The 26,641-nt window shown below is 36.5% G+C and overlaps 1 protein-coding gene across 13 annotated transcripts in view; it reads left to right on the forward strand.

The window, feature by feature from the left end:
• LOC121431563 overlaps positions 1-26,641 on the forward strand; it is a 119,700-nt gene that overhangs the window by 13,172 nt on the left and 79,887 nt on the right. For 9 of the 13 annotated variants that reach the window (XM_041629088.1, XM_041629090.1, XM_041629084.1 and 6 more), the window contains 4 exons: positions 13,003-13,176; positions 21,013-21,078; positions 22,845-22,946; positions 24,943-25,041. In XM_041629088.1, the coding sequence (XP_041485022.1) occupies positions 13,003-13,176; positions 21,013-21,078; positions 22,845-22,946; positions 24,943-25,041 (441 nt within the window). The remainder of the gene's footprint in view (positions 1-13,002; positions 13,177-21,012; positions 21,079-22,844; positions 22,947-24,942; positions 25,042-26,641) is intronic. The other 4 variants (XM_041629092.1, XM_041629094.1, XM_041629091.1 and 1 more) reach the window with 3 other exon arrangements.

Below are 26,641 nucleotides of genomic sequence, written 5' to 3' on the forward strand. Positions count from 1 at the left end.
AACTATAGAGGTTCTTTTTTAATGATCCTCCATTAGCGGCACTTATAAATCTAGTTCATAAAGAATGCATATTGATACATCATGTTTTTGTACTAATTTCTATACATGTTTCATGTTTGTTCTTTTTTGAGGAGTGTATTTTCTATCTTTCATGATACATGTTAACACTACAGCATCGGTAATGCTGTGCACAATAATATTTTGTTTACAAATATGCAGTGATTTACCCAAATGAAAACCCTGTTAATATGAAATGAAAAGAATAATATCTTGATTCTACATGTATAAATATGACAGACATTGCAACATTTAACAAAAAATATCAAATGTGTTGTTTCTTCTTGTATAAGCTGCCAGTAAAAAAATGACTGATTTGTGTTACTACTAATAACCAACCAGAAACTTACAAGTTCTTTTTTCTGTTGACCAATCAATGTACATTTTTCAAAATATCTATGTTTACTATACTTATTGCCATCTGTAGATCTACATTAGATATGTTTTTTTTTTGTAAATTAAGTAATTGATTTTAATATCATTTGACTATAAAAGTAATATATTCATTTGAATTTGACCATAATGTTTACGACCAATCAGGAAGCCCTGATATATATACCATTGACCAATCACTGTTGTTTCTTGTTTGACCTGACCAATCAGGGTACTACCCAGTTTCTGGCCGTCCACCTGTTGTCCCACGAATCAAGTTCTATGGTGGTATAATGCAAGCTTTGAATCCTTGTTAGATGTTAAACTCCCCTCAACCACTAGATCCCATTCACATGATAATTAGTGAACAATTTTTTATTTTAATAATTAATAATTTAATAATTTTATCTTCAATTTTAACATGCTCTTGCAAACTGAATACTATTTTGTGTTGATGATGCATGTTACGAAGGCTTTTATTTATTATAGAACATCTCATTAAATTATTTTACAAAAATGATTTAGTTGGGTTGTCCTGGTTTCTTTCAAAGTGGACCAAATCATTTAAGGTTGTAAACTTCTCATTTTACCATGATGCAAATTTCATAAAATTTGTAAAATTCCAATCTCTACTCTCCTCAAGGTGAGTACGTGTATATTAAGTTTTGATACCAACCTGGCTGTAAAACAAGCTGCCTGAAAATTCTAACAATTGTAAATATAGATTTTGTGTATAAATGTGACTTGTGCTGCCCATTCTGATTAATTTAGGACTTGGGCAAGTCACATTAGGGACCGTAGTTTTATTATCGATGGCGTTCTCTTACATCCGCGTGCAGGATCGTGCGTCGGAACGGTGGACGATTTTAGCCCAACCCCCTTGGCAGAGTTGAAAAGGGGGAGGAGCCTAATTCGTCGGAGTGCAGGAGAACGAATTCGTTCCGCTTCTTCCCGCCGCGCCGGCCGCTGCAATGCATTGTACTGCATGTGCTACGCTATGGCAGACCAGCGGGACACGATTCGTCCCTAGATTCTGCAATGACACACGCTCTTTGGAGCTTCTTTAAAATGGGAAGATTGCAGCGCTACAATTGTGCGTTACAATTAGTAACAATAAACTTACTATTTAATTCCGTGTAGTGAAGATCATGATTATGTGAATGGCAAACCATGAGGCGGGTCACGATGTATGAACTTCGATGCTCTCCTATTAAAACGAATGTCGACCCACTCTTTTGTAATGTGCATGTGTGTGTTGAGTGAATCTCATCTGGTCGGCAGTGACTCGGCACTCGTATTTTTAGTTAAATTTAGAATGAATGTGCCATGCTCGGTATTAGCCTCAGAATGTGGGAGAATGTGATAAAGACCCGGGTAGACTCAATAAATATTGGGTATGTTACAAATTTGATACATACATAACTTGATTGATTTTAACAGGCCCATATTTCTTACAGATCTATTTTGAGCTCTACTATCATGTTGTGTCCTTTTCCTCCCTCCCTTTCTCTCGGTGTTGAGCTTTATAGGTTTGCCCCCCCCCTTCATTTTGTCTTTGTTGAATTTGTATCTGGTCACACGATATGAATAGACATTGTTCTTGTTATAATTTAATATACCCGGTCAAAATATTGACCATTTAACTTATGTTTTTAAAATGAAGAAGAATAAAAATACCGCAGCATTCAAATTTCCACCGATAATTCACGAACCGATATTGCAATAACACTTTTATTCACTTGATTTTCCTGTCAGAAAATAAGTACCGAAATCGATGATAGCTTGCATTGCTATCATTCTAATATCTCGCTCAATAAGTTAGTGCACTCAAATCTTGTTCAATAAGTTTGGGCATGGACCTATTTTAATAGATCTATGCAATCCAGATAACTGGAGTTGAAGATGAACTCCGATTGACATCATTTTGAACTTTGAACAAGGGCGCATAGATAAGGCCTAGTATGGTGAGAGGAAAAAAAGTGCAACACGCATATAGAAGACGAAGAGGGGGGGGGGGGGTGTCGTTTAAGAGGTAGAAAGAGATGAAGGGGAGCGGTGTATGGGAGATGGATTGAAAGGGTGAAGGTGGAGTATAAAGCGGGCCAATCTCATTAGCAATCCGTTTATTACATTACTTAATTTATAATCATATACATATTTTTTTCACAACCAGAATAATTTCATTTGTAATCATCCAACTGCATTATTTACTAGTACCTCACATTATTTTGCCATAATTACGATTAATACCTCGGTCACATTATTTTGGAATAGCTACACATGTGGTATGAATAAAAATGGCGTTAACGGCCGCCGTGGGGCAAATGTGACCGAGGTGTAAGGGAGAATAAACCAAATGCCACGATCCCTCAATTTTGCAAATGACGTCCGCTATTTGCAGTTTATAGGCCGTCGTGATTAAAGGGATGCTTCGGGCTGGAGACGTTGATGTATCACTAAAAAGAATAAAATTCAAATAGCAAAATGCTGAAAATTTGATCAAAATCAGATAAAAAAATAAGTTATCATTAAAGATTTGCATTATTCTGATGAAAAAGCTCTAGGCTCGTCTTCATGAATATTCATTAGGTGGGCTGATGATGCCTTATCTCCTCTGTCTTGTTCTTTTGTATTTAATTATATGAAAATTAGGTTATAAATTCAAAGTTTTCGACCAAGGATTTAAACAATTGGACTGAAAACTGATTGTGCACATTAGGTTTTTCATGCTGCAACCATAGAGCTAGCTCAATGCTGCAACGTATTTCATAATTGAGACACATCATTTACATATTTGTGAAAAATACTCTAAAAATGAACAATTATGATTTCGTGTAATGACGTATATAAGAAAAAGGAAATTACGTGACACCAGCCCACCCAATGTATATTCATGAAGACATGCCTTGAACTGTTCACCAGAATACCGGGGGGATGCAAATCTTTGAAGTTCATAACTTAGTTATTTGTTATCCGATTCTAATGAAATTTTCAGCATTTTGCTCTGAATTTTATTCTATTCTTCTAAATCTAAATATTTTCAGCCTACCAGCGATAAACAGCTAAGCCTTGTCCATGATTTTTTTTCTAGCGGATGTTGTCCACTATCCAATGGTAGTGACCTCCGCAAAGCATACTTTTAAAGTAATATACCAGAACTCTACTTGGCTTGAACTCAGGCCCTACGATGGATCATTAACGTTTTGTCTTTATAACCGGGGACATGAGACCAGGGATGTCCCTGGTTCGACGATGGGGACTGACCAGGCACAGATTCCACAAAAACTGGACATTCTAAGGTAAGAAACAACATGATGGCCTATCATGAAAATCATCGGATAGGCCTTCGCAAGGGCACTTTTTATTATTTCTACAACTTTTTGCCCAAGATGACAAATTCCATTGCATGCAGGAACGGATCAAAGGAAGGGGAGAGGGGGCCCGGGGCCCCCGCGGGGGCCATTTAAATTATTGATGAGTAGATACCATGCGCGACCAAAAAAGCACGTAAAAAGGATGTCCTTTTCACGATAGGGCACGTTACATACGTAACGTGATAAGGGTGTCAAAAGCAAATATAATGAAAAAAGGGTATCTATTTCGCTAGGAAAATTACGTGTTTAGGGTTGAAATCGCGGGGATGATAAAACAAAATTAAAATGTTTTATAAAGGGTGTCCTTTTTGCCCCAACACTTCGTGTTTAGTCCGATTTGCGCGATGTGTAGGTGAGGTCGTAAACCAAATAAGATAAAGCCGACGACCCGATCAGGACCCGTAACAATAAAACATTCCTGTACTTGTTTAGGGGTTCATTTCAGGGAATATTTGCAAAGAGTATCGTTTTGTTACCAATACTTGTTAAGGGTAGGGTTTCACACGACAATACTTGTTAAGGGGTGCATTTTTAGAATATGGAAATTACGTGTTTAGGGTGCTTTTCGAAACCCCATGGTCGCGCATGGTATCCACTCGTGAATGGAAGTGCCCCCCCCCCTGGGGAGGGGGCACACCCCGTAATTTTGAAGGAAAAATTATACTCCCATTCGAGTGCAAAACTGCGTTCACTTGGGACGGAGGACGTTGCACCTCCCTTCTCCCTACATGTATGTTGAGCTTGTCATTTTTAAGGGATTTTTTCGGGAGACGAAAAAGAAAAGCGATCTTTATCTAAAGGACAAGTCCATCACAACAAAAGTTGATATGAATAAAAAGAGAAAATTTAAACAAGCATAGCACGGAAAATTTAATCGAAATCGGATGTGAAAAGAAAGTTGTGGTATTTTATAGTTTCACTTAATTTTACGAAACAGTTATCTTGGTCGATATGCAAATGAGAAGACTGATGACGTCATCCACTCACTATTTTTGTACATCATTGTATGAAATATGAAATTTTTGTTTTCTCATTGTCAACTGAAACAATTCCTCTCTGAAGATGTGGAGTTAGCATTCTTAATACTATATGGTTGGTCCTTATTGTCAAACCGGTTTTAAAATAAATATTGTATAATTCAAACAATAAAAAACAATGATGAATATCATCGACTGCAGTAAATTTCTTTGAGTAAATTTCTTTCCGTTGCGACAATTTGTTTTTGCCACTTTCAGATGATTTGTCAGTGGACCATTTTTTTTCTTTTACTCTGATGGTGAGTCAAGATTTTTTTTGCTCATATAACAAGTTTTTTTTTTGAAAAAAAAAACACTTCTACCCCCCCTGGATATCTACTGGTGCGTCCCTATTATTCTTCTTGCTCACATCAATGGCCAAGTTATCCTCTTCATGATGTCTTTATTAAAGTATGTGAATGAGAATTTACGGCCAATTGCGTTGTTTCAAAGTTTCAGGTCTGAATAAATAAAGTATCCAAAAAGAGCTCACGCTTCGACCTTGCATTTATAATTAAATTTTTTTTCGAAATTATATAAAAAGCATGTTCAAATGAAAAAGATATGATGCGAATTCTTTATGGATTTAATTCAAGCTATTACTATCATTATTTATTTAGAAAGTTTATGTAAAAAAAAGCAAGTTCGGAATTTTGAAAAAAAGTGATATTCAAAAAATTATTGCATTATTGAATTGAAGTGATTTAGAAAAAAAATGTTTGTATATATTATTTACATGTTATTGTGAATAAATACCTCGATTAAGATGATAAAAAAAACTTAGACCTTTTGAGATGTCTTATTGGGGAAATATAAATATAGTTTAAAAGGATGGTCCTAGTTGAACATATTTTTATCGCAATACATAGAGTAGAATTCACTGAGCAAAATGGTGAAAATTTCATTCATCTCGGATAACAAATAAGTTATATAGGTTTATATTTCAGCAATAGTTTGTGAAAACAGTCCTCGTGAATACTCATTAGGTGGGCTGATGATGTCACATCTTCACTTTCCATTTTCTTATGTTGTTACATAAAATTATATGTTTTTTCATTATGTCATACTTGTGTGAATATGTCTCCCTTATAATTAAATAAATTGCAGCAATAAATATCTAATGCACTGAATCAGTTGTCTATCCAATTTTCTAGTTCTGAGGGAAAAAATGAATAAACCTAATTTCATATAATAAAATACAAAAGAACAAGTGGAGATGGGACATCATCAGCCCACCTAATGAACATTCATGACGACTGTTTTTACAAAATGTGCTAACTTTAAAATTCAATAACTTTGTTAATTGTTATCCGATTTTGATTAAATTTTCGGCATTTTGCTCAGTGAATTTTAATCTATAAAGATATCCATACTTTCAGCCCGACCATCCCTTTTATAGCAGTACGACCCCATACTTTTGCGACTAGCGACCCTTCGATCTCATGGGGACGGAGGAAGGCCTGCGTTATCATACCCCCCCCCCCCATTATAATTTACCGTCGATCGTGAATCATTTATCATAAACTAATAGATCATGATGATGTTCATGATCGCGCGCTCCAAGCTCCTAGATTTTGCCCTTTATATGCCATCTTGCCCCCTAAAACGTACGTGAATTCTACAAATGTCATCCCAGCCCCCAATCGGATACATCATACTTACTTTATCAATGCCAATCTGATCCTTCGTCGATCGGGCCTTCAGACCAACGATCCTTCGTCGACGGGCCTTATGATCCATCGTAGGGTCTTAGTGAAGACCAATTATGGATGGTGTAATAATGGCAACAATGATAATGGTATGAAATGAGATCTCACAAAAATCGAAAATAAATTAAAATCAATAACAAGCATACAAATAAAGATAGGGCCTAAATAAGGCAGTATCGCAGAAAATTATGTTTCATTTTAAGCATATCAGCGATAATATTAGCATTATACTATATAGCGGGGTTGCCCTTAATTTTAATTTTACATCTGTTAAAATTACAACTGAACCATTTGGCATATTTTCCAAGTATATGCAAAATAGGAGTGACGATGTAGATGGACTGTTTGTGCAACATTCTTGATTAATGGAATATCAATTCAAAATCATTTTTATTCACATGCAAAAAGGCAAACATGAATACTGTGCAAACATTTGACATAATTTAAGAGGCAAAATGTGTATAGAGTAAAGGAAGTCTAAGAAAATTATTGATCAAGTAGGAAGCATCCTAGGCGATTTTTTATGTCATTATGAAAATTTGAGATGTTAAGCGCCTTTAAATAAGGAACATGTCATTGAGTAACTCCCCTTCCCAAAAATAATAATAGGTTCAAATAAATAAATAATGCGAGCGCCAAGCACGAGCAGAATGCACAAATAAGTGTCAGTTTGTAGGGGTAATAAAACTTGCATTTAGCGAGTTCAATGAATGTTAAGAAGCGAATAAATGGCGAATATAACAAAGGTCTTATTTAATGAAATGGCACGTCTTGGTCATTGCAAAACTGGGGATGCAGTGTACGAGGGTAACAAAATAATAGAATACATGATTGAATTTAGGGCGAATTCATGCAGGCCATGCCCAAATCATGCATGGGCACTAAAATCAAACCTCTCCATCTACGTACGTACGTCTGTACTGTGCACTTAATTCTGTATGCATTGCATATACGCGCATACGATTTCACCTAATTAGTATTCATATTTTCTATTTATAGAGCGCGTATACACAGCTTTGCATGCTTGATGCCATACCAGAGGCATACACACACGATACACGCGGTAGAAAAAACACTATACGTGTAATATTATATAAATAGTGTACAATCTGTTGTACAATATACTGGATTATATGTACGACAAATATAAAATTATCCCGAGTGCAGGTTTATTTCACCGAGGCCGAAGGCCGAGGTAAAATAGGCTTGCACGAGGGATAATTTTATATTTGGAGTTCATATAGTCCAGTAATATTGTATGATAGAACGTTCACTATTTATTATAGTAAATAGATCCCTCAATCTAAGCCCCCCATCATGGATTTTGCCATCCAAAAATCGAAAGTTATATTGTACATATGTACAATATAACTTTTTGAAGGGAGGTCACGTGGTACAAATCCAGCCAATCACAGCTCGTATTTTACTACCACTATTTACTATATACTAGTATTGCATGTGGAGCACACTCGCAGGGGTCATGATCAATTTCTCGTTGATACTCGATCTCACGTACCCCCCCCCCCCCTCATTGTGATCACTCGGTTTTCTTTTGTCGCCTGTGAATATTATTTCAAAGTTAAAGATTCATTTGAATTCTATGACAGACTTTAAGACGTATTTCGGACACAGCGGAATGGGTTTCCCCCGGCTGCTCTGTCATAATTGAGTGACGCTTTGTCACTTTTGTTTCATTTTCATGCATTTCTTGGATATGATTTAATATTTTATTGAAATGTTTGCTCTGCTTATGGTCTGGCTGATTAGTCCGAAATGTTGATTTTTGTTTTGTTTCATTCGACACAAACCTACTATGATTGATTCTCTTTTTCATGACGGAGTGTGGAATTATATATAGATGGATATACACACCCCAGCCGTACTCCAACTAGCTGAAGATGTATTAAAGAGAGGGAGAGAGGGGGGGGGGGTGGAAATTCTCGCTGGAAGTACTAGAAATGTTTGCTATCAAGGAATATTTTTTAATATCACGAGGGAAACTTTGCTTGTAGCTCCGTTCCCCGAGTCTCGATCGTTGGATAACATTCTGGCGATGTAAATAAAAGGTTATGATTTCTACATGTAAGACAAAATAAGCCTCTTATCGTCGCCGGTCAATTCGTATTTTCATCTTAGGTTCAATTCATACCATGGAATTAACTTAAAGACGATTAATTGCAGTACAGTAAATATAGACCATTAATATGAATTCATGTCAAATTAATAATTGAGGAAAGGCATACAATAATTCATGAAATGCAGAAAACAATTTTACCAAAATCATTTCATATCACAATCCTGACAATGGGAGAAAAAATCTAATGACCCCACCCCCTCCAAAAAATACTACCAATCAACCAAAACAATACATATTCATTCACGTCCGACGCGACACAGCTTGTTTGAACCATGGAGGTTGGACTATGAACACACACCTCGCCTCCATAGTACTCGAATCCAAAACAAAATACGAGCCTCAGTCAAGTGTCACACATATCATGCACGAGAAAAGGAATAAGGGAAGAAAGGGTATTGATAACGGTGGTAAGCCTCAACTGATAATTTAATTCTAGATTAAATTAAGAAAGCGCACTTGTACTCGTGCCGCGCCGCGAGCATTCTCGGTGCACCAGTTTTGCGCGTCCGCTGTGACTAGTCCTATTCCGCTTCGTTCCGCCGATTCACACATCGCTGACGCGCCCGGATGTCTGGGTACCATTCTCCTGCTGTCCGCCGATCACCATTCCGCTTCGTTCCGCCGATGAATTCATTTCCACGCCCACAAGTTCATTGCCACGCCCACAAGTCGTCGGACGCCGTTCTTGAAATCGTCCAGCGTTCTCCTGCACGCGAACGGACCTCAATAATAAAACTACGGTCCCTTAACAGCTTGACTCAATTTTAAAAAAATAAAAAACAATTACCATGTGAATGAGGTCACACTTAAAGATCCTATGTAAAATAAGACCATTGAATGATTTATGCTGATATATACCTGTGCCTAATATATTTTCCCCTATCTTCTCTTTTGATTACCCTATATTTATATGTATATGCACAATATACTAATGATAATTTCCCTTTCCTTCAAAATTATGAATGTAGCTCGGACAATGATAAAGTTACCCCCACTGAAGAATAATAGATCTCCATCCTCTTTTAGAGTAACTAGTAAGCCCCCTCTTCCCTTGAGTAGATCCTCTTCGCTTCCAGAGGATGTATCCCTGTGTAATATTTCAACTCCCAGACTGCCATCACAACAACCACCACCATCAGCAGGAGAAACCTCATCATCATCATCATCACCAGCATCATCTTCATCATCATTGCAACCTCCACCACCACACCCACCATCCTCTTCTTCAGTATTATTAGCATCATTGCTGTCACCTCCACCACCTTCATCATCATCATCATCATCATCACCACCACCTTCACCACCACCAATACCAACATTACCATCATCATTATTGTCATCATCCTCAACATCGCCACTACCACAACCACCTCCATCATTACTGCCATCACCTTCCTCATTACCATCTCATTCTACTCCAAGTCTGTCCAACCATCCTGTTGGTCATATTAATTCAGAATCTTTTCCAATCGATGCGGACCAGTCATTGAAATCCCCATTCCCATCTACTACGACCCAACCATCTGTACATGAACCATCATCATCTAGTTGTTTATCTCAGCATCCTTCATCAGAACATGACAGAACACATCCCGCCAAATATATCTCCTCCATTTCAATTCCTCCTCGACATTCCAAAGCAGCGCCGTCATCTTGGTCATCGCTTTCACTTCCAAATCCATTACCAGAAACAGATCCACATACATCCTGTATAACTTCAACCTCCATGTCCATTCCTGTCTCTTTAATAAACAATATGTCTTCCCAACTTTCTTTGAACAAATCTCTGAATGATTCCTCTTTGTCCTCATCATCAACATCATCCTCATCTCAGCCTTCGCAACCCCATCTTTCTGGAGTTCATGATACTCAGCAATGTCCCCAGTCATGCCCCCAAACCATCCCAGTTCTCGGTTCCAGTAATACTCATAAGTCAGGATCCTTACTGTCCTCAAGTACTGTAGAGGGTGTCCAGTTGTCAGATACTTTTCCGTCACCCTCGACCTTTCACCAACCCCAAGTAGAATCAAGTTCATATCCAGCGTCTCCATTATCCACTCCATCACCTTGGGCACCTTCGCCCTCTACCACTTCTCCTGTATCACCTTCCACTTTGTCCTATCTGATATCTTCCTCACCCCTTGCACCTTCCTCTTCTTCATCAATGTCAATGGCATCACCATTAATGTCCTCTCCACCATTTCCAAATTCATCATCATCATCCCTTGTGCTGTCACCACCACCATCTTCGCTTTCCACTCTCTCCTCCACCCCGCCCTCCCCATCATCACCGCCCCTCTCACCTGCCTTTTTCCTTCCTTCCTCTCCAACATCATCCTCCGTAACACCGTCATCCTTCCTGTCATCATCGTCCTCATCATCATCGTCATCGTCCTTGACCTTGCTATCGCCCACCTCCTCATTGTCATCCTTGATGTGGGGCCCAGGAGAGAGTAAAGATGAAGAATGCATGAAAGAAGATCCATTTGCCTCCAGAGATGGGAAGGTTTATACCTCTTCCTACTACGTCTGTATGTCCTTCATTCTTTTCTTGGCGACCTGGCACTTGCTCCTGCAACAATTGCTCTTTATTAATTTTTCTGAAACTTGCATTCAATTGAAAATCAAGCCTATAGTCCTGAAATCTGCAATTCAGTCTTCTGGCACCATTTTTTTTTTACAAACCATATCTATTTCTATTTCAGTTCAAAATTAGGCGTAATTGTGTGTGCAAAGATATTGGAGTTGCAATGGAATGCATATCATACTATACTATGCATTTCCAGATATGCATTTGATTTTTAAAAATACTTTATACAATAATGTATTAAAGCTTGATTTGGAATCGAAAGTGAGTTTCTTGCAATGCCCAAATGAGGTTAGGGTAAGGGATATCCCGGATAGGATTGTGGTATGATTATGGGTAAAATGGGGATTTGGTTATGAGGTATGAGGTGAGGTTTGGCCTTACTCCATATGCAACCATTGCTCCTCTTCTGTTTTTTTTTTCAGAATAAAAAACTTAAGATTACAGGAATTTAAAATAAACCAAGATTGGCTGTGGTTAGTTCTAGTCAATTTCTTGATTTAATTTGAATCATAATGGATTTAATTTGTAATATTAAAGTTCTTTAATAAAACAAGGCACTGAAGTGTACATGTAGGGTCAGGGCTAGGGTTGTGAACTCGACAAAGCTTTCTTTCTGAACAAAGTGAGGATGGGTTCAGTTTGGGTTTGATTCATATTCAGAGCAATTGTCGCCAGAGCGAAAGAAATGAAATATATTTTCTTCTAAACCTTTCCCCACTGAATATTCCATGCTGCCTCTCTTCTGTAGCATATTGTTTCTCCTATTTTTTTTTCCACTTCCATATACAGTATGCTTAAAATTATAGTTTATTTCAATGAATGTTATGACTTTTTTTCCGAATAGCGAGTGAATAGTGAATGACAATTTATATATTCAAAACTGTTGAAAAATCCAGTCTTTAAGTAATAAGAATGAAGGTTTTTTTTTTTGTTTGGATGCATGTATGATTTTTTTCTAGTCATCTTTGCCCTTTAAAAGCAGCATTCATTAATCGTATTCATATTATCATTTTTCATTCATATTTTGAAAGTGAACTATTGTTTCTGAAATACATGGGTTTCTTGGTATGATTTTCCTAGGAAGACTTAAAGTATACTCCAAACCTTGTTTCCACAAAACAATTACAATGCAGCTGAATTGTAATAATTGTTAGCGACGTTATCAGATGTATTGCAAATGTAATATGTTGACTTAACTCGAGACAAAATGTGATTTATATATTTTTTGCTTGACACGATAATAATAGGAAAATATTGAACTACCTCATGTACATGTGCACACTGTGTATGTATTCATATCCAGCCATACCTGGGTCATATATGAAATGATTGAAGAAAAAATTGGATGGGATAAATAATGGATTAAAATCGTGGATTTAGAATCAATGATATCTTGGACTTCTTTTAGGTATTTGTCAAGTTTAATAAAGGAATGAGCTTTGTCAATTGGTGATTTGCAGAATACAAGGAATCTTTAAATTTGTTGATAAAATATGTATTTGAAATTCTGTGTACGGTTATAAGCTTGAATATAATGACCAAGTAATGACCATCCACTATAGGACATGAGAGGAATTCAGTTGATTTTATTTGCTTTTTTTATGTGCCATTTCTTCTGGTCCATATTATGAATGGATATATATTTTTTGTCATATTCCATCTGTTTTGAAAACTTTATTTGAAGTTATACTGATATTGTTGCTTTTCCTTTTTAATTTGTTTTTCCGCCCCACCCTCATCTGCCCAGCTCCAAACAAAGACGCCTCATCAGGCTGGCGCCCCATCCCCTTCTCTTCTCCCCCTGTCCCCCCTCCCCCAGGGGATGTAACTGACACAGAGGAGGTTCCTAAAGTCCCCCCTAAACCCAAGTCGGTCAAGACCAACATTTGGCTGTCAGCCAACCAGCCAAGTCAGGAGCAGGGTAATACCATTTCCCCATTTAGGGGTGTTTACTGTTGGCATGGACTACTCTGTGATTTGAAAGTGAAAGTATTTTTGCATGATCTTTGTCATCTAATCGAGATGTTGACTGATCAGCATGAAGCAACAGAATCGGGAAAGATTTATGTTATTGTCATTAAAGCACTAACATCACCATTACATTGTCTGCTTTAGAGTCACAGCCGTATATCAACACACAAATCATTAATCATTGTGCCATCGCTCAATGTAGCACGTAGGCATTTTTTTCGTCTTCAAAGTTTATACACACTTTTTGCCAGAGATATGATAGACTTGTATTAAATTCATGGTTGTCATTAATAAGATCAAATGATGTTGATATTTATTGCTGTCATTGTTGGATGTTCTACATGTATAATCCATTTATTCCATTGTTAATATTCATCTGCATGTACATGTAATACATACTTATACTGTACATGTACATGTATGTATGTACCATTAGAGTGAAAAGTCAGTTGAACATAACCTTATACTCACCACTGTGCAGCACAAGTATTCTGCCTTCTGGAAAAATTCAGTTATTATCTATCATTAAAAAAAATATTTAATTATTTGATTATTATGTTTAATAAAAACCTGTAATTCAACAAAATCAAATCAAAGATAACTACATATTTTCTTTATTTTAGCATTCTTGTGTTTTAGAGAGTCAAAAGGTGCCTAAGTTTACGATCCTAGCAGAATCTTCTTCGGAGGCAAAATGACAATAAGAAAATTAGGTTTTCTATTTATAGATTTGAAAGAGTAAAATTCATGTTTATTTCTTTAATATGATGAGAGAAAGAAAACATACAGTAACTACATTAATGCATTTATAGCATGCTTGTTTCAATGTATTTCCAAACTAACATCCGTTGGTTTATAGTACAAGGCTACTTTTCCTAGATTCATATGGCATGGATAATTGAATTATGCAGTGTATTTGAAGTGACATTTCAATTAAGATGCTCCACATGAATGCAATTAAAGGCCACATTTATGAAGGTACATGTATAGCATGGTATTCCTCATGAGTTAGAATGGAGTTGATGTGCATTGTAGTTATCTTTAAGTTAAATTGCCTCTTGGGCTACACCTGCTTTATGTACATATACTTTTCATTTGGTCTCTTCCCAGATACTGTAGTGTATTCCCAATTTTGTCTACAACCAGTTTGTGTAATAACTATTTGTCTAAATGCCATTTGGCCCAAAACTAAGGCTCCACACTAACTTTTTTCTTGGTGGCCCGATCGGTCTACCAAAATCATCAATTTCATATTCTTGGTCGCCTCAAAACAATAGAAAACATTACGATCCATCAAAACTTTGGAAGCCCGACCGGGCTGCCAAGTGTGGGCTTTTTCAGAATTTGGCCCGAATCTCATTTTTTTGTTGCCCTGGGCTACTGGGCCACCGGCCAACTGCTAATGTCGAGCCCTGCCAAAACCATTTTGCCAAATATCCTGGTGGGCTGTACCCGATATTGTGGGGGCATCATGGTCTAGGAGTTAAGACTCTCGTCTTTCAATCTGAAGGACGTGGGTTCGATTCCAAGCAATGGCATATTTCCTTCAGCAGGAAATATACCCACATTGTACTGCACTCTACCCAGATGAGGTACATGTAAATGGGTACTAGCAGGAAGTAATTCCTCAAAAAGCTGAGTGCAACGGAATCGGTAGACTAGCTTAGCCGGGTAGTATAGGACTGCCTTGAGCACCTAGCAAGATGGATATGTTCGCTATGCAAATCTTTTTTAATTTATTATTTATTAACCTATTTCATCTAATATCCACTTGGTCTATAAGCATAACCTAAGTCTATATGATTAGAATACTATCTTTTGAACCAGATTTTAATTCGACAAAGTGAAAAAAATTAAATCAGCTGGGCATTAATAAACTACATGTATGTATGGCAATTAGACTGAAAGTAGGTATTGGACCATTGGTATTGTAGACAAATGACAATTGACCCAAATTTAAATGAGACCACTTTTGGTTTAGCCCATGTGGTTATAGGCTATCTGAGAAATACATGTAGACCAACTGTTGTTTGCTATTTATAAGATCTCAAAACAAATGAAGGCATTGAAGAATAGACTAATAATGATCAGAAACAATATTTGATCTTGCTGACATCTCTATAAAGTTATGCTGCTAATATGGCACTTATAAAATATTTTAGATTAATATTTTTTGCTCTCAGTATTTTGAATTGTCTTCAATAATGGAAACAAAAAAATATGATGTAGTTCAATATTGTGACCCCGCCATTTGCCTGCAGAACCACTTTGAAAATGCTTCTTTTTTCGGCTTGTGACGTTTTTGTTTGTAATTTGGTTAATATCAAGGACCTTTAAAAAATGGTGTATTAAAGTGAAACCATGTTTGAAAATTAAAAGACAACCTTTTGTCCTGGCAGGAGCACACTGTACCTTCTAAATGCATGTTTTTTATTTCCATAAGATCGAAGACGTGTACGTACATGTAGAATACAAATTAGGTAAAATATACGGCTGGTACTGGTAGTCCATATTCAGCTGCTGGTCTTCCATGGGGCCAGTGCAATGGGAGACAGTTAATATAACATATCATAAAATGAAATATAATACATGCCATTTTCTGCTTTTAGGGTTTTCATATTCAATTTGGTTCATAGGATGTTCTGAAATGGTGTCAGTTTAAAACTCAACATCTCGAGCATAGGCTACAAGGCCTATACCAGGTCGATCATTCACTGCTTGCCTCATTCTTCTACCAATGGAACAGTTGTGATGCATTCAGCACCCACAACTCTCCCTGACCTTCTTTCCCAGCTAGGGTGATCTGTAGAGACTTTCACATCTACCCAGTTATTAATAATATTATTGATAATTATATAAATTAATAGAATATACACACGGTCTAAAGACACTCATGGTGTGTGCTCAGCAACAATTCTCTTTTAAATGAACAAGCTTCAATTACAAACAATTCTTCAAATTAACTAAAAAATCTTTAAAATGACACTTTACAAAAGTTATTATTTGCTTGTATATAAAGTTTTTAGTCGCTCATCAGAATCGAATGCTACATTCTGATGGCACTTGGTGACTTCTACCAGCTGCTCCACTCACCAACAATTTAAAGGACCACAAAATGCCTGATAATAGCAATTGCAACATGAAACTAGCTGTAACATCTTCAAAGAAAATATTGGCACTTTGATGGGGACTTACTTGTGCTTGCATTTCTCTATTAAAGGTGCCAGGATACATGTATGTGCCATGTGGAACTGAAGGTAATTTTTGGAACTTGATATTATGTGAAGCCAAAAGAAATTATATCTGTTTTAAACTTTTAATAGAGGCTCATAACTAGTGAAAACTTGTTCAGGAAGTTCATTGGTGTGAAAAAGTTCTTGTAATTGACAGATATTTTTCAGACCATGTAGGTGTGAATGGATCCTCCTGCACTCAGTTTTCTCTCTCTCCCTATAAATATCTCTCTTTACAAAACCTGAAGAGATAGTGATATGTTTTTCTTAGCTAGTGTGTCTAAGCTATAGGGCTAAATGTCAAGTTAATTTGGTCTGCTGTGAAGCAGAGCAATCGCTGCTGACGATTGAAACATTATCCCACATGGGACCAGCGGGGATACCACTGCCAGGACCTTGCAGCGTTCGGTCTTGACTTGTGCATGGTGATGGGTGCATTGCTTTCCTACCACATCATAGAGAGTGTCTTCTTCTGATTCTATTTTGGTTTAGGCCAACATATTTTTAACTTCTAGCTCTCTTTCATTTATGGTCCTTCATTGTCTGCCATTTGCTCTCTACTTTACATGTAGGTTTACATGTGTCTCTTGTTTGTTTGAGCCACTTGATCTACATATACGTATAATGTATATGCAGGCCTAACACTTTGGAGAGCAACCCCACTTGCACGTTAAAGAATCTGCTTTCCTATTCGAAAAGAGTAGGGAATTTTTTCCCGGGGAAAGTAGCCACCCAACTAACTCAGTATACGCATTAAAGTAATATCTAGCTTGACACTTATATGACACATTGTGTTGGTAGTGTCGTTAAACCCTAATCAATCAATCAATCCATCTGTTTGTGTCTCTGTCAATCTTTTTTGAGAGCATTTCATCAATATTTTCTTCTGACAAGTTGTCCGATTTGACAACTTTCCTTGGTTTTGATTGGCTGAGAAGCACCGTTACTGTAGTAACCGTTGGATAAAACATCCAACAAGTCCTTTCATGAAATGTTTCCCTGTTTTGTGTGTTAAGGCCCCAATTCTTACTCTTTCTCTTTTGTCTTTGTCCATCTCTTTGTCTCTGTAAAAGAAATAATCCTACACTTCCATAAAATTAATTGTAAAGTTTCTAAGGATAGACATGCATTCTTATTTTCTGAGTGAGTCCCCTCCCCCTGCTGATGTGTGTGTGTGTGTGTGGGGGGGCAACTACTAGAATCATTCTAATGGGCCTTTTGCTTTAGTGCCAAGGTGCACTTTCCAAATGCTACACACTAATTTTTTTTCTTTCATACTTTTGTTGGCCCACAAAGCAAATTTCGTGGCCCTAAAACAATAGAAAACATTACAATTTATCAAAACTTTGGTAGCCCAACTGGGCCACCAAGAGTGGGCTTCTATAAAATCTTGGTGGCCCCACTTTCATTTTTGGTTGCCCTGGGCCACTGCTAATGTTGAGCCCTGATATACCATATAGATACCTTTTTGCTTAAGACAGTGGTGGGGACCATTGTTGAAAGAGCTGTGTTTGAATATAACTAACAAAAAATAAAATGCAAGTCTTGAATATGCACATCTAATTGGCTGAAGATCAGGTTGAGTTTGTTTCGGGGGCTGCGTTTACAATGTAGTCTCTAGAGTGGCGTTTGATTTCGGATCTCAGGATGGCAATGTAGCACAAGTCACCTACATGTATAAGGATGATCACGCTTCAATTGTGCATTCACTGCGCTGTATTTCAACTTGTAAAAGGGATTCGAGGGAGATTGATACAACCCACAGATCATAAAAAAAATGAGGAAGATTTGGTCTTCTTGTAATAACTTTTCAGGAAAACAGAATGTGTAGATAGATCTAGAACTCTTGATTAAGAAAATGTTTGTGTTTAGGCTGAATACTTTGTAAGACCTTGATGCATGACAATGGTTAATCCAATAACTGTCAATCACTCAAGCACAGTCCATTGAGTCTCACTATTGCTGTATTGTTATTGATGGCATGTCTTTGTTTATTGACACAAAACTTACTTTGTTGATGGTAAAATATTTCTGCCATTGTAAATTTAAAGCATATCAAAGACATCTAGGGATTCTTTGTTTTCCAACCCTGTTGTGAATATGCTGTTCTAGTTTTATTTTTGAAGATCCAATTAGATTTAGAATCATCTATATGTAGGTGTTATGTTTGTTAGCAATATAATTTTAATACTAAAATATTTATTTTGAATATTTGTAGCTTTGACTGTTTTCAAGTGACATCAGATTTTTTAAATTTTGAAACAGTATTTAAACTTACATTTTCGTAATAGATGAACATCAATAGGATTTTGTCAAACATACAATTGTAGCAATTGTATGTTAGCAAACATACAATTGTAGCAATAACGATAATAGGCATTTCTATAGATGCATCTGGAGCTAATCTATCCTGAGGCACACTGTTATTGCCCCGGCTTAGCTCGAGCTGCTGTTTCCAGCACTCGGTGCATTTAAATAATTATTCCTGCTGGGTACCCTTTCACCTCACATGGGTTAAGTGTAGCACAATGTGGGTAAACCTCTTGCTGAAGGAATACACAGCATTGGTGGAATTGGAACCCATGACCCTCTTATTAAAAGAAGAGAGTCAGAAACTCTAGACCATGATGTCCTCATGGCCTCACATACTATTCAGACAAGTTTTCATCTAGGGAAGATATGAAGTAACAGGTATTCTAGTCTCTGAATTTAAAAAAGAAAAGTACTGTTTTGTGAGCTGGTCAGGGATTAGGACTCGTGGTTTTAGGTCCAGGGAGTGATCCGGGATTGTTCCATTTCAATTTAGTGAGATCATAATCCTTGAAAAAATCTTGACAGAATTAAAGATCCACCAAAATGCATGTAAGTCTGAATCTTGGCCATAGTGATGAATAGGCGCAGGTGTGCACCTAACAGGCTGCTTGAAATGATGTGAATCTAGTGACCGGGTGATAATAATTGCAAAGTGCTTTGAGCAGTTGGAGATTGATAAAGCACTATACAAATGACAATTATCATTATTATTATTATAAATTATTGATTTTTTTAGGGAATGGAGATATATCTAAATGTATCTGATTTTGCATTCACATTATTCTTAGGATACCAAATCCCTTTATTCTATACTGAAAATAGTGTCTTTCACAGCCTGCAAACTGTGAATTGGCATGTAGATAAAAGTTTACAGGTATTTCTAAAGTTGTCCATGATTGCATAAATCGGCAATAAAAAGTGCACTGCGTAGAGGGGCTGAACCTTAAACGTTGACACAACATTTGCTCCTGCGCCAATTGCCTGGGCTTTATTTCGTCTAAGATGTAGGGTTAGGGTTGCAATAGGGATTTATTTTAGGTTTAGGATTGGGTATACCTGGTCTAGCGATAAATTGAGGGTTGAATTTGGCAATTCCATTCACAGCGGAGCAAATGTCGTCAGAGCTAATATCATGGAACCCCTTGAACAAATTCATTATTGGATGACATCCCTATCCTCGATAATGATACATATCGTTCTTTTTATTTGTAAAAACGATGTATAATGTACCATAGTAATTACCAATGAATAAGCCGCCATGTTGATGTACTTGTCCCAGCAATTAAACGGGGTAGAAAATAGGAACCAGAAAGCATCTCCAGTCTAACTGATAGCACTGATGGGCTGTAAATTGGCCAAATATTCTAGTTGATTTGTTATCTCCAACCCAACACCTCCCCAATTTCAATGTCATCACAGAGACAGACTGCATGCCAGTCATGTTTCACATAGCTCCTGCCACATGCAAGGCATCTTCAAGTGACTCTTAAAGGAAAAGTAGGGGAGAAGACCCTGAAGAAAATTTTAGTTTTAAAATAGTAGAAAAAAAATAAAAAACTATGTTGGTGAAGGATTGAGGAAAATCCATTAAAGATTAAGGAAATTATTAGAATTTTAACTTTTGGATTTGTGACATCATAACCGAGCAGCTGCCTCATATGTTATGTACAATATGAAATGCATAAATTTCAAATTTTAACCGTTAGTGATGACTTATTTTTGCTATCTTTCAGAAACAGGTTTGTTGTTTTACTGAAGTTACAGTAAAAATCATGATTAATTTATGAGAAAATGACATTTCATTGATTTTTTTACAAGCTGCTGGCTTATGACGTCACAAGTCGAATGATAAAAATTCTTATAACTTTTTATTCTTTGATAGATTTTTCTCAAACCTTCTGCAATATATTTAATTAATTTTTCTGCTAATTTTACAATAAACTTTTTGTCAGGGTGAACTCTCCCTTCAAAGGGGCTGTGTGGGGAAGGTTTTTTTTTTGAATAGTTTTAGTTTTTTCTTTTTCAGTTTGTGTCAAAGAATCCACTCTATTGCATCCTTTACACTTTGAGAATATGGTGTCTAGAGCAGCATCGGCTCAGGGGAAAAATATGAAGGGGCCCTGAGTGAAATCTCCCCCCAAAGCCCTCAAGAGCCGTGGGAAAAAAAGAGTGCCTGGAATTCTCATAAGGTTTGTCAAATTATAATTAAGATTGATTTTTTCTTTCTCGTTATTAACTAGGTTCACCCACCTCGCCTCCGATGAGCCCGACCAATGGTTTCCCTATGAGTCCATCAGAACAAAAAGGTATGAAGATAATCAACTTTCACAGTGTCCATGCTGAATAGAATGCAATGTCCCCATAGTGTGTTCACACTGTGGAACACAGTGTGAAATCTCAGTGTGAAATCTCCTTCACACTGTTAAGTGTGGGCATTTTACAGCGTGAATCACATTTTTAAACAGTTCACTTTATGTACACACTGAGTGTTCACACTGTGGAGGTGTCCATAGTGTGTACTTTGTCTTCACACTGATCACTTTGAGCATTCTTACGTGTGAATAACATCTTCACATCATCCAGTGTGAACACACTGTAGAGTGTCCACAGTATGGGATTGTCTTCACACTGATCAGTTTGAACATTCTAATAAGTTCAGTGCAAATCACATCTTCACACAGTTTTCTGTGTGAAAACACTGAGCTCACCGTTATCACACTGTAAACTCACAAAGTAGACTGTGGACACTGATAACACACTGGACACACTATGAACACACTGGTCACACTGAATACATTGGTCACTCTGAATACACTGTGGACACACTGGACACACCTTGAATGCACTGTCAACACTTTGTGAACACACTGTGAACACATTGCCTGTTATTTTCAGATTACCCAGAACTCTTGTGCTCAAATTCATAAGGGTGGTTTTGAAGACATCCCTTTCTATGGTTTATGTTGATATTATGCAATGCTCATCTTAAATGTAGCATATGTACACTAAATAAAGCATAAGGAATCATCATAAAGCATGGTTAATGACCCTTTTTCGGAGCACAATGTTCCTCATTTTTATAGGAAACCTTTGAAATTATAAACCGAGATGTATTTCGATTGAATTGTATGCTACTCTTCCTTTGCATCTGTTTTATGAATTTCTTGCATTTCTTGTACTTGCATGAGTTATATGCATTTTGGTTCTGATGATGATTTGCTTGCAAAGTTTATTTCCAACAATATGTGCTAGTTTGGTTTCTTTGCGGCTACTTTACACATTCCTTTCCTTTTGATTTATAAGCACTCTCTTTTTGTTATTGATTTGCTTAAATTAGTATGACTCTTCCTCGGGGGTACATGTATCTTGAAGTGCTTTTGCTGACTTTTTCTGATTTTATCAAGTTTTGCAAAACCAGTTCCCCCATTTTATCCTAATATAGTGTTCCTAGTTTCATAACAACTCAATTATTTTGTTTTTGAGGTTTTATTGGTCCACAGAAAAACTGTGGTGTTAACCGGTATACATAGAGGACCACACCAGTTATTTTACAACGGTGTTAAATTGGTGGTGTTAGTGTTACACCTATAGGTGTTCTTACAACACCTATGGTTGTTACATTTACACTCTTTGGTGTTATGTTCAATCTCTAGGGTGTTATTTTAACACCTCAGAGTGTGGTCCTCTATTAACACCAATTGGTGTCAGTTTTAACACCACAGTTTTTACAGTGTCAGAAAATAATTACCATTTACAAAACAAACATGAACATAATCTTGAAGAATGATGATTATTTTATATCAACCAATGAGATGCCGGTCTTTAGAAGATGTATAACATTTTGGGAAATAGTCTATCTCTCACTTTCATTTTTAAATTTCTTGCATTTGAGCATAGTTTAGTGCACCTTATCCATTCTGCACACTTATGAACCCAAATTGACCTCGGTGGGTCATCACCCCCTACATGTATATTCTTGTGCTGATTCTGAAGCATTCTGTTTTCAACATTTTCACAAATTGTGATGCAAGTCTCTTTTGCACCGAACTAAATCTTCTTTGCATGCTGACAGGATGGGTCCTCACCGACATGACGACGGGCTTCTTGCCCAAGTCGCGTGGTGCCGCGCTCTTTGAAAGAAGAAAGAGGTTGTCTGAGGAACGTGAAAGAGGAGGTACCACTGTCTTCTCGACATCCTGACCTTAATATTAATTATGTACTGTCTCGCTGCCATCGTAACCGCTGTATTATCATTATATCTAGTCATGAAAATATTAAACTTCATCGTTTTAGGTTATGTTATTATTAATTGCTTTTAAAAATGTATTACACATCTGAGAGCTAGAAGGGCATTGTACGTGTAATGTCGTTTTAGGTCTTAGATATGTGAGGAGCTGAATGTTCAGATGTGGTCATGTGAATGAAAGATTGGCTTGGTGTCTCTTTTCATTTCTAAATATTGCATTGGGCGATGATGAAAAAGTAGAAGGAAAACTTCAAAAATAAGTGCTTTCTTAAAATAATAAAATGATGGAATTAATATTGCATTGGGCAATGATAAAAAAATAGAAGTAAAACTTAAAAAGTGTTTTCTGAATGGTAATTTTATGACCAACTATCTGAACATTCCACTTTCGTCATTCATGCAGGTTAATGCATGTATTGTATGTTTACATTCAAAGTTAAAATAGTGTAATACATGTATGCATGTTGGTAACAGTCATCCAAGCTTTTTATTTGACACTATCATTTAGAAAAAATTTAAATTCCTTTAAGTTCCTTTATCATTTACATGATTTATCTTAAAAAAGAGTTAATTTTACTATCAGGAAACCATGAACAAAGATGATCTTCTGGAACTTCCAGCCATCTCATGCTTGGGAAATAATTTCATATCACAGAGAAAAAAAAAATAAACAGTTTTTTTTGTATCAGATGAGATCCCTCCCAAAATTTTCACATAATTTTATGTAAAGTTGCAAAATGTTTATACATCCACTGAAATTATAAATCTGATAATCCATTGAAACACAATTTTATATCATGTATAAAGTTTAAGGGCAGTACCGTTTTTCATATAAAGTACGGTAATAACTTGGAATAATGACGAAAAATAAATAAGAGTGGCTTTAAGCTAGTCTAAATAATAGCAAAGAACACATTGAAATGCAAATCAGAACTTATTCCCCCAGCCTCCCTCTTCCTCCACCCACAAGATTCTGATTGAAAATTTTTGCATCATCACACCCGACATGAGATTTTGGATGACAGCTGGCAATGTCTTGTGTTACCATGGTGACTGGTATTCATATAATATATAGCATTCATCTTGACTTATAATGGATTTGTGCATGACTTTTCCATTGGTAATATCGACTAATATCCCCTGCAATATGGTTTGTTACTAATCTTGCATGGTTTATTCATTGGGATGATGGTGAATATGAATGTACATATATTTATTCTCTTTGTCAAGAAACTATTGTTTGCATTTGATTGACAAAACTACAGTATAATCTTTTCATTGTATCGGGTACATAAGGTATTATTGTGTGATCATATATGATAACTGTCTTCTAATCAGATTTGTGCATGCATTGAATGTACAGTTGTATTGTAGTGTTTCATGCATGTTTCATTTTATAAATATAGGAGTAATTAAGTTCTTATGAATTTTCTTCATACTTTGCATACAAACACTATAAAGTTTAATTTATTACCATCATGAAATCATCATGAAAAAATGATCTTTAAAAAGAAAAAAGAAAAGGTCATTAAAAGATATTCTCCCATGATTCACAGGGTCCAAACTAAAGGTAAATAATGGAATAAATAGATAGCCCATGCCAGCATTCCCCATTCATTAAACAAGGTTTATGTAATATTTCTTCCTCTTTTAACAGCTGAAGAAAATATGGAACTTTGGTGAATCTTTATTTGAAATGGTACATTGTACATGCGTATATCACCCTGTTAGTACAGTGTATGTTTAAGTTTGGCAATACAGGTCATTGGATAGCCAAACGTGTGCAGCCCTATCCCTTAATACTCAGAAGCAAACCCAAAATATGAATTTCATAAACAATTTTCCTCCTCAGGATATCTGATGATCTATTTTGTTTGTTCTTATTAACCCTTTGTTCCTCTCGCCACCTGTTTTCTTTGTCTAGGAGTTCCGCCGCCTCCTGTGATGGATATCCCCAACAACAACAATAACCTCCGCAAAGACGAGGACGAGTTCTGGCCACTGCCGCCCCCTCCTGATGAAAGTAAGGATAGGGGCCCCCCTCCACCCCCTCCACCTAAGCCAAAGCCCATGGCAGCGCCCATGGCGGCACCCAAGCCACCGGCAAAGGAGGCACCACCTGTAATACCTCCGCCTCCACTCTCGCCACCTCCGCCTCCTCTATCACCACGGCAACAGCATCATCGGGAGGACCCCAACCGCAAGGTTATCCCTCCGCCACGAAAATTCGGCTTCAAGCCGTTCAAACCGTATGCTCGCGAAGAGGAGGTTGAAACAAACCTCGCGAAGCCTACTCCACCCGGTATGATAAGTTTTCAATGTTGTGGTTTGCGATGAAATTCCTCTTCCCAAAGTCCTCCTACTATTTGGTTGGTTGCCTGCCGTGAATATCTACCCTTTCTCCCATCCCCGCCTCGACTCCATCCTCGAATCGCATGGCGAACATACGCGACTGATCCATGCATGGCCGCCATTATCTCGCTATCATTCTAACGCAGTTCAAATCAGGTGGTATTAATAAAATCAAGAATCATTGAAGTTGGTAATATGCAGGGAATTTTCATAAGCTGTTTAAAAAATACAGATGACTTTATACAAGACTGGTGACATGTTCTTATGCTTAATGGGACCCTATGCAGCTGTCTTATTACTTAAGAACAGGTTCCAGTCGCATAAAGTTTACATCTCAGTGAAATATCAAGCTCATATTCTTTAGTCAGTCCCAGGTCCTTTTGAAGAGAAAAGTAATTTAGAATTAATAAGATTTCATGGAGTAATTTAATCTACAGAAAAGAAGAAATGAAAGAATGTATACAGGTTTAAAAATAAGGAACCAAAGTGACATTCTTTTTTGAAGAAAGATATCAAATTACTGACTTTCAAACTTCAAAATCCATTATAGCATTTTAGCGTGGATGTTTGAATTGTATCTTATTGTCCAAATCAGTTTGATGTTTTAGGATTTAACATAACATGAAGACAAACATCTAATGAATAAAATTCAATACAAAAAGGATAAAATTCAAAAAAATTGAAAAAAGAGAAAAAATATTGTGGTTTATCTCAAATAGAACTAAGTTAAATTATGTGAAAATTTTATGTTGATGATAATTTGTGGGAAAGCAAATTAAGCATTATGCTTTTTGAGAGAATGGAGTTTTGTAACAATTCATTATCTGTTTCAAAACAGAGAGCGAAATAAGATGATAATAAGATTATACCTTTTCTGACAACTGATTTCAGATATAAACAACTCTATACATGTGTGCAATCTATTTCATACAAGGTTTCATGCATGTTTTGTACATCATACTGAACTTGTTCTCAGTCTTATTTCAAGAATCTATCCTGTTATTTGACTAGATTTGTTTATAGAGAAGAACATTACAATACATTTGTCAGTAACAAAATTTAATCAGTCATATTTATACATTCCTTCATTTATGACTTGCCATTGATAATCAGTTATTTTCCATTTCATATTCAATGTTATGACATTCTCTATCAGTGTTCATGATTTATATATATTATATTTATGCATGCCTGGTATTTATTCATGATTTATAAGCAATAATCAGTATATTCAGCTATAGAGAGAGAGAGAGAGAACTTTATATTTGTAT

Source organism: Lytechinus variegatus, chromosome 18 (genome assembly GCF_018143015.1).
Source record: "Lytechinus variegatus isolate NC3 chromosome 18, Lvar_3.0, whole genome shotgun sequence".
NCBI classification, from domain to species: domain Eukaryota; kingdom Metazoa; phylum Echinodermata; class Echinoidea; order Temnopleuroida; family Toxopneustidae; genus Lytechinus; species Lytechinus variegatus.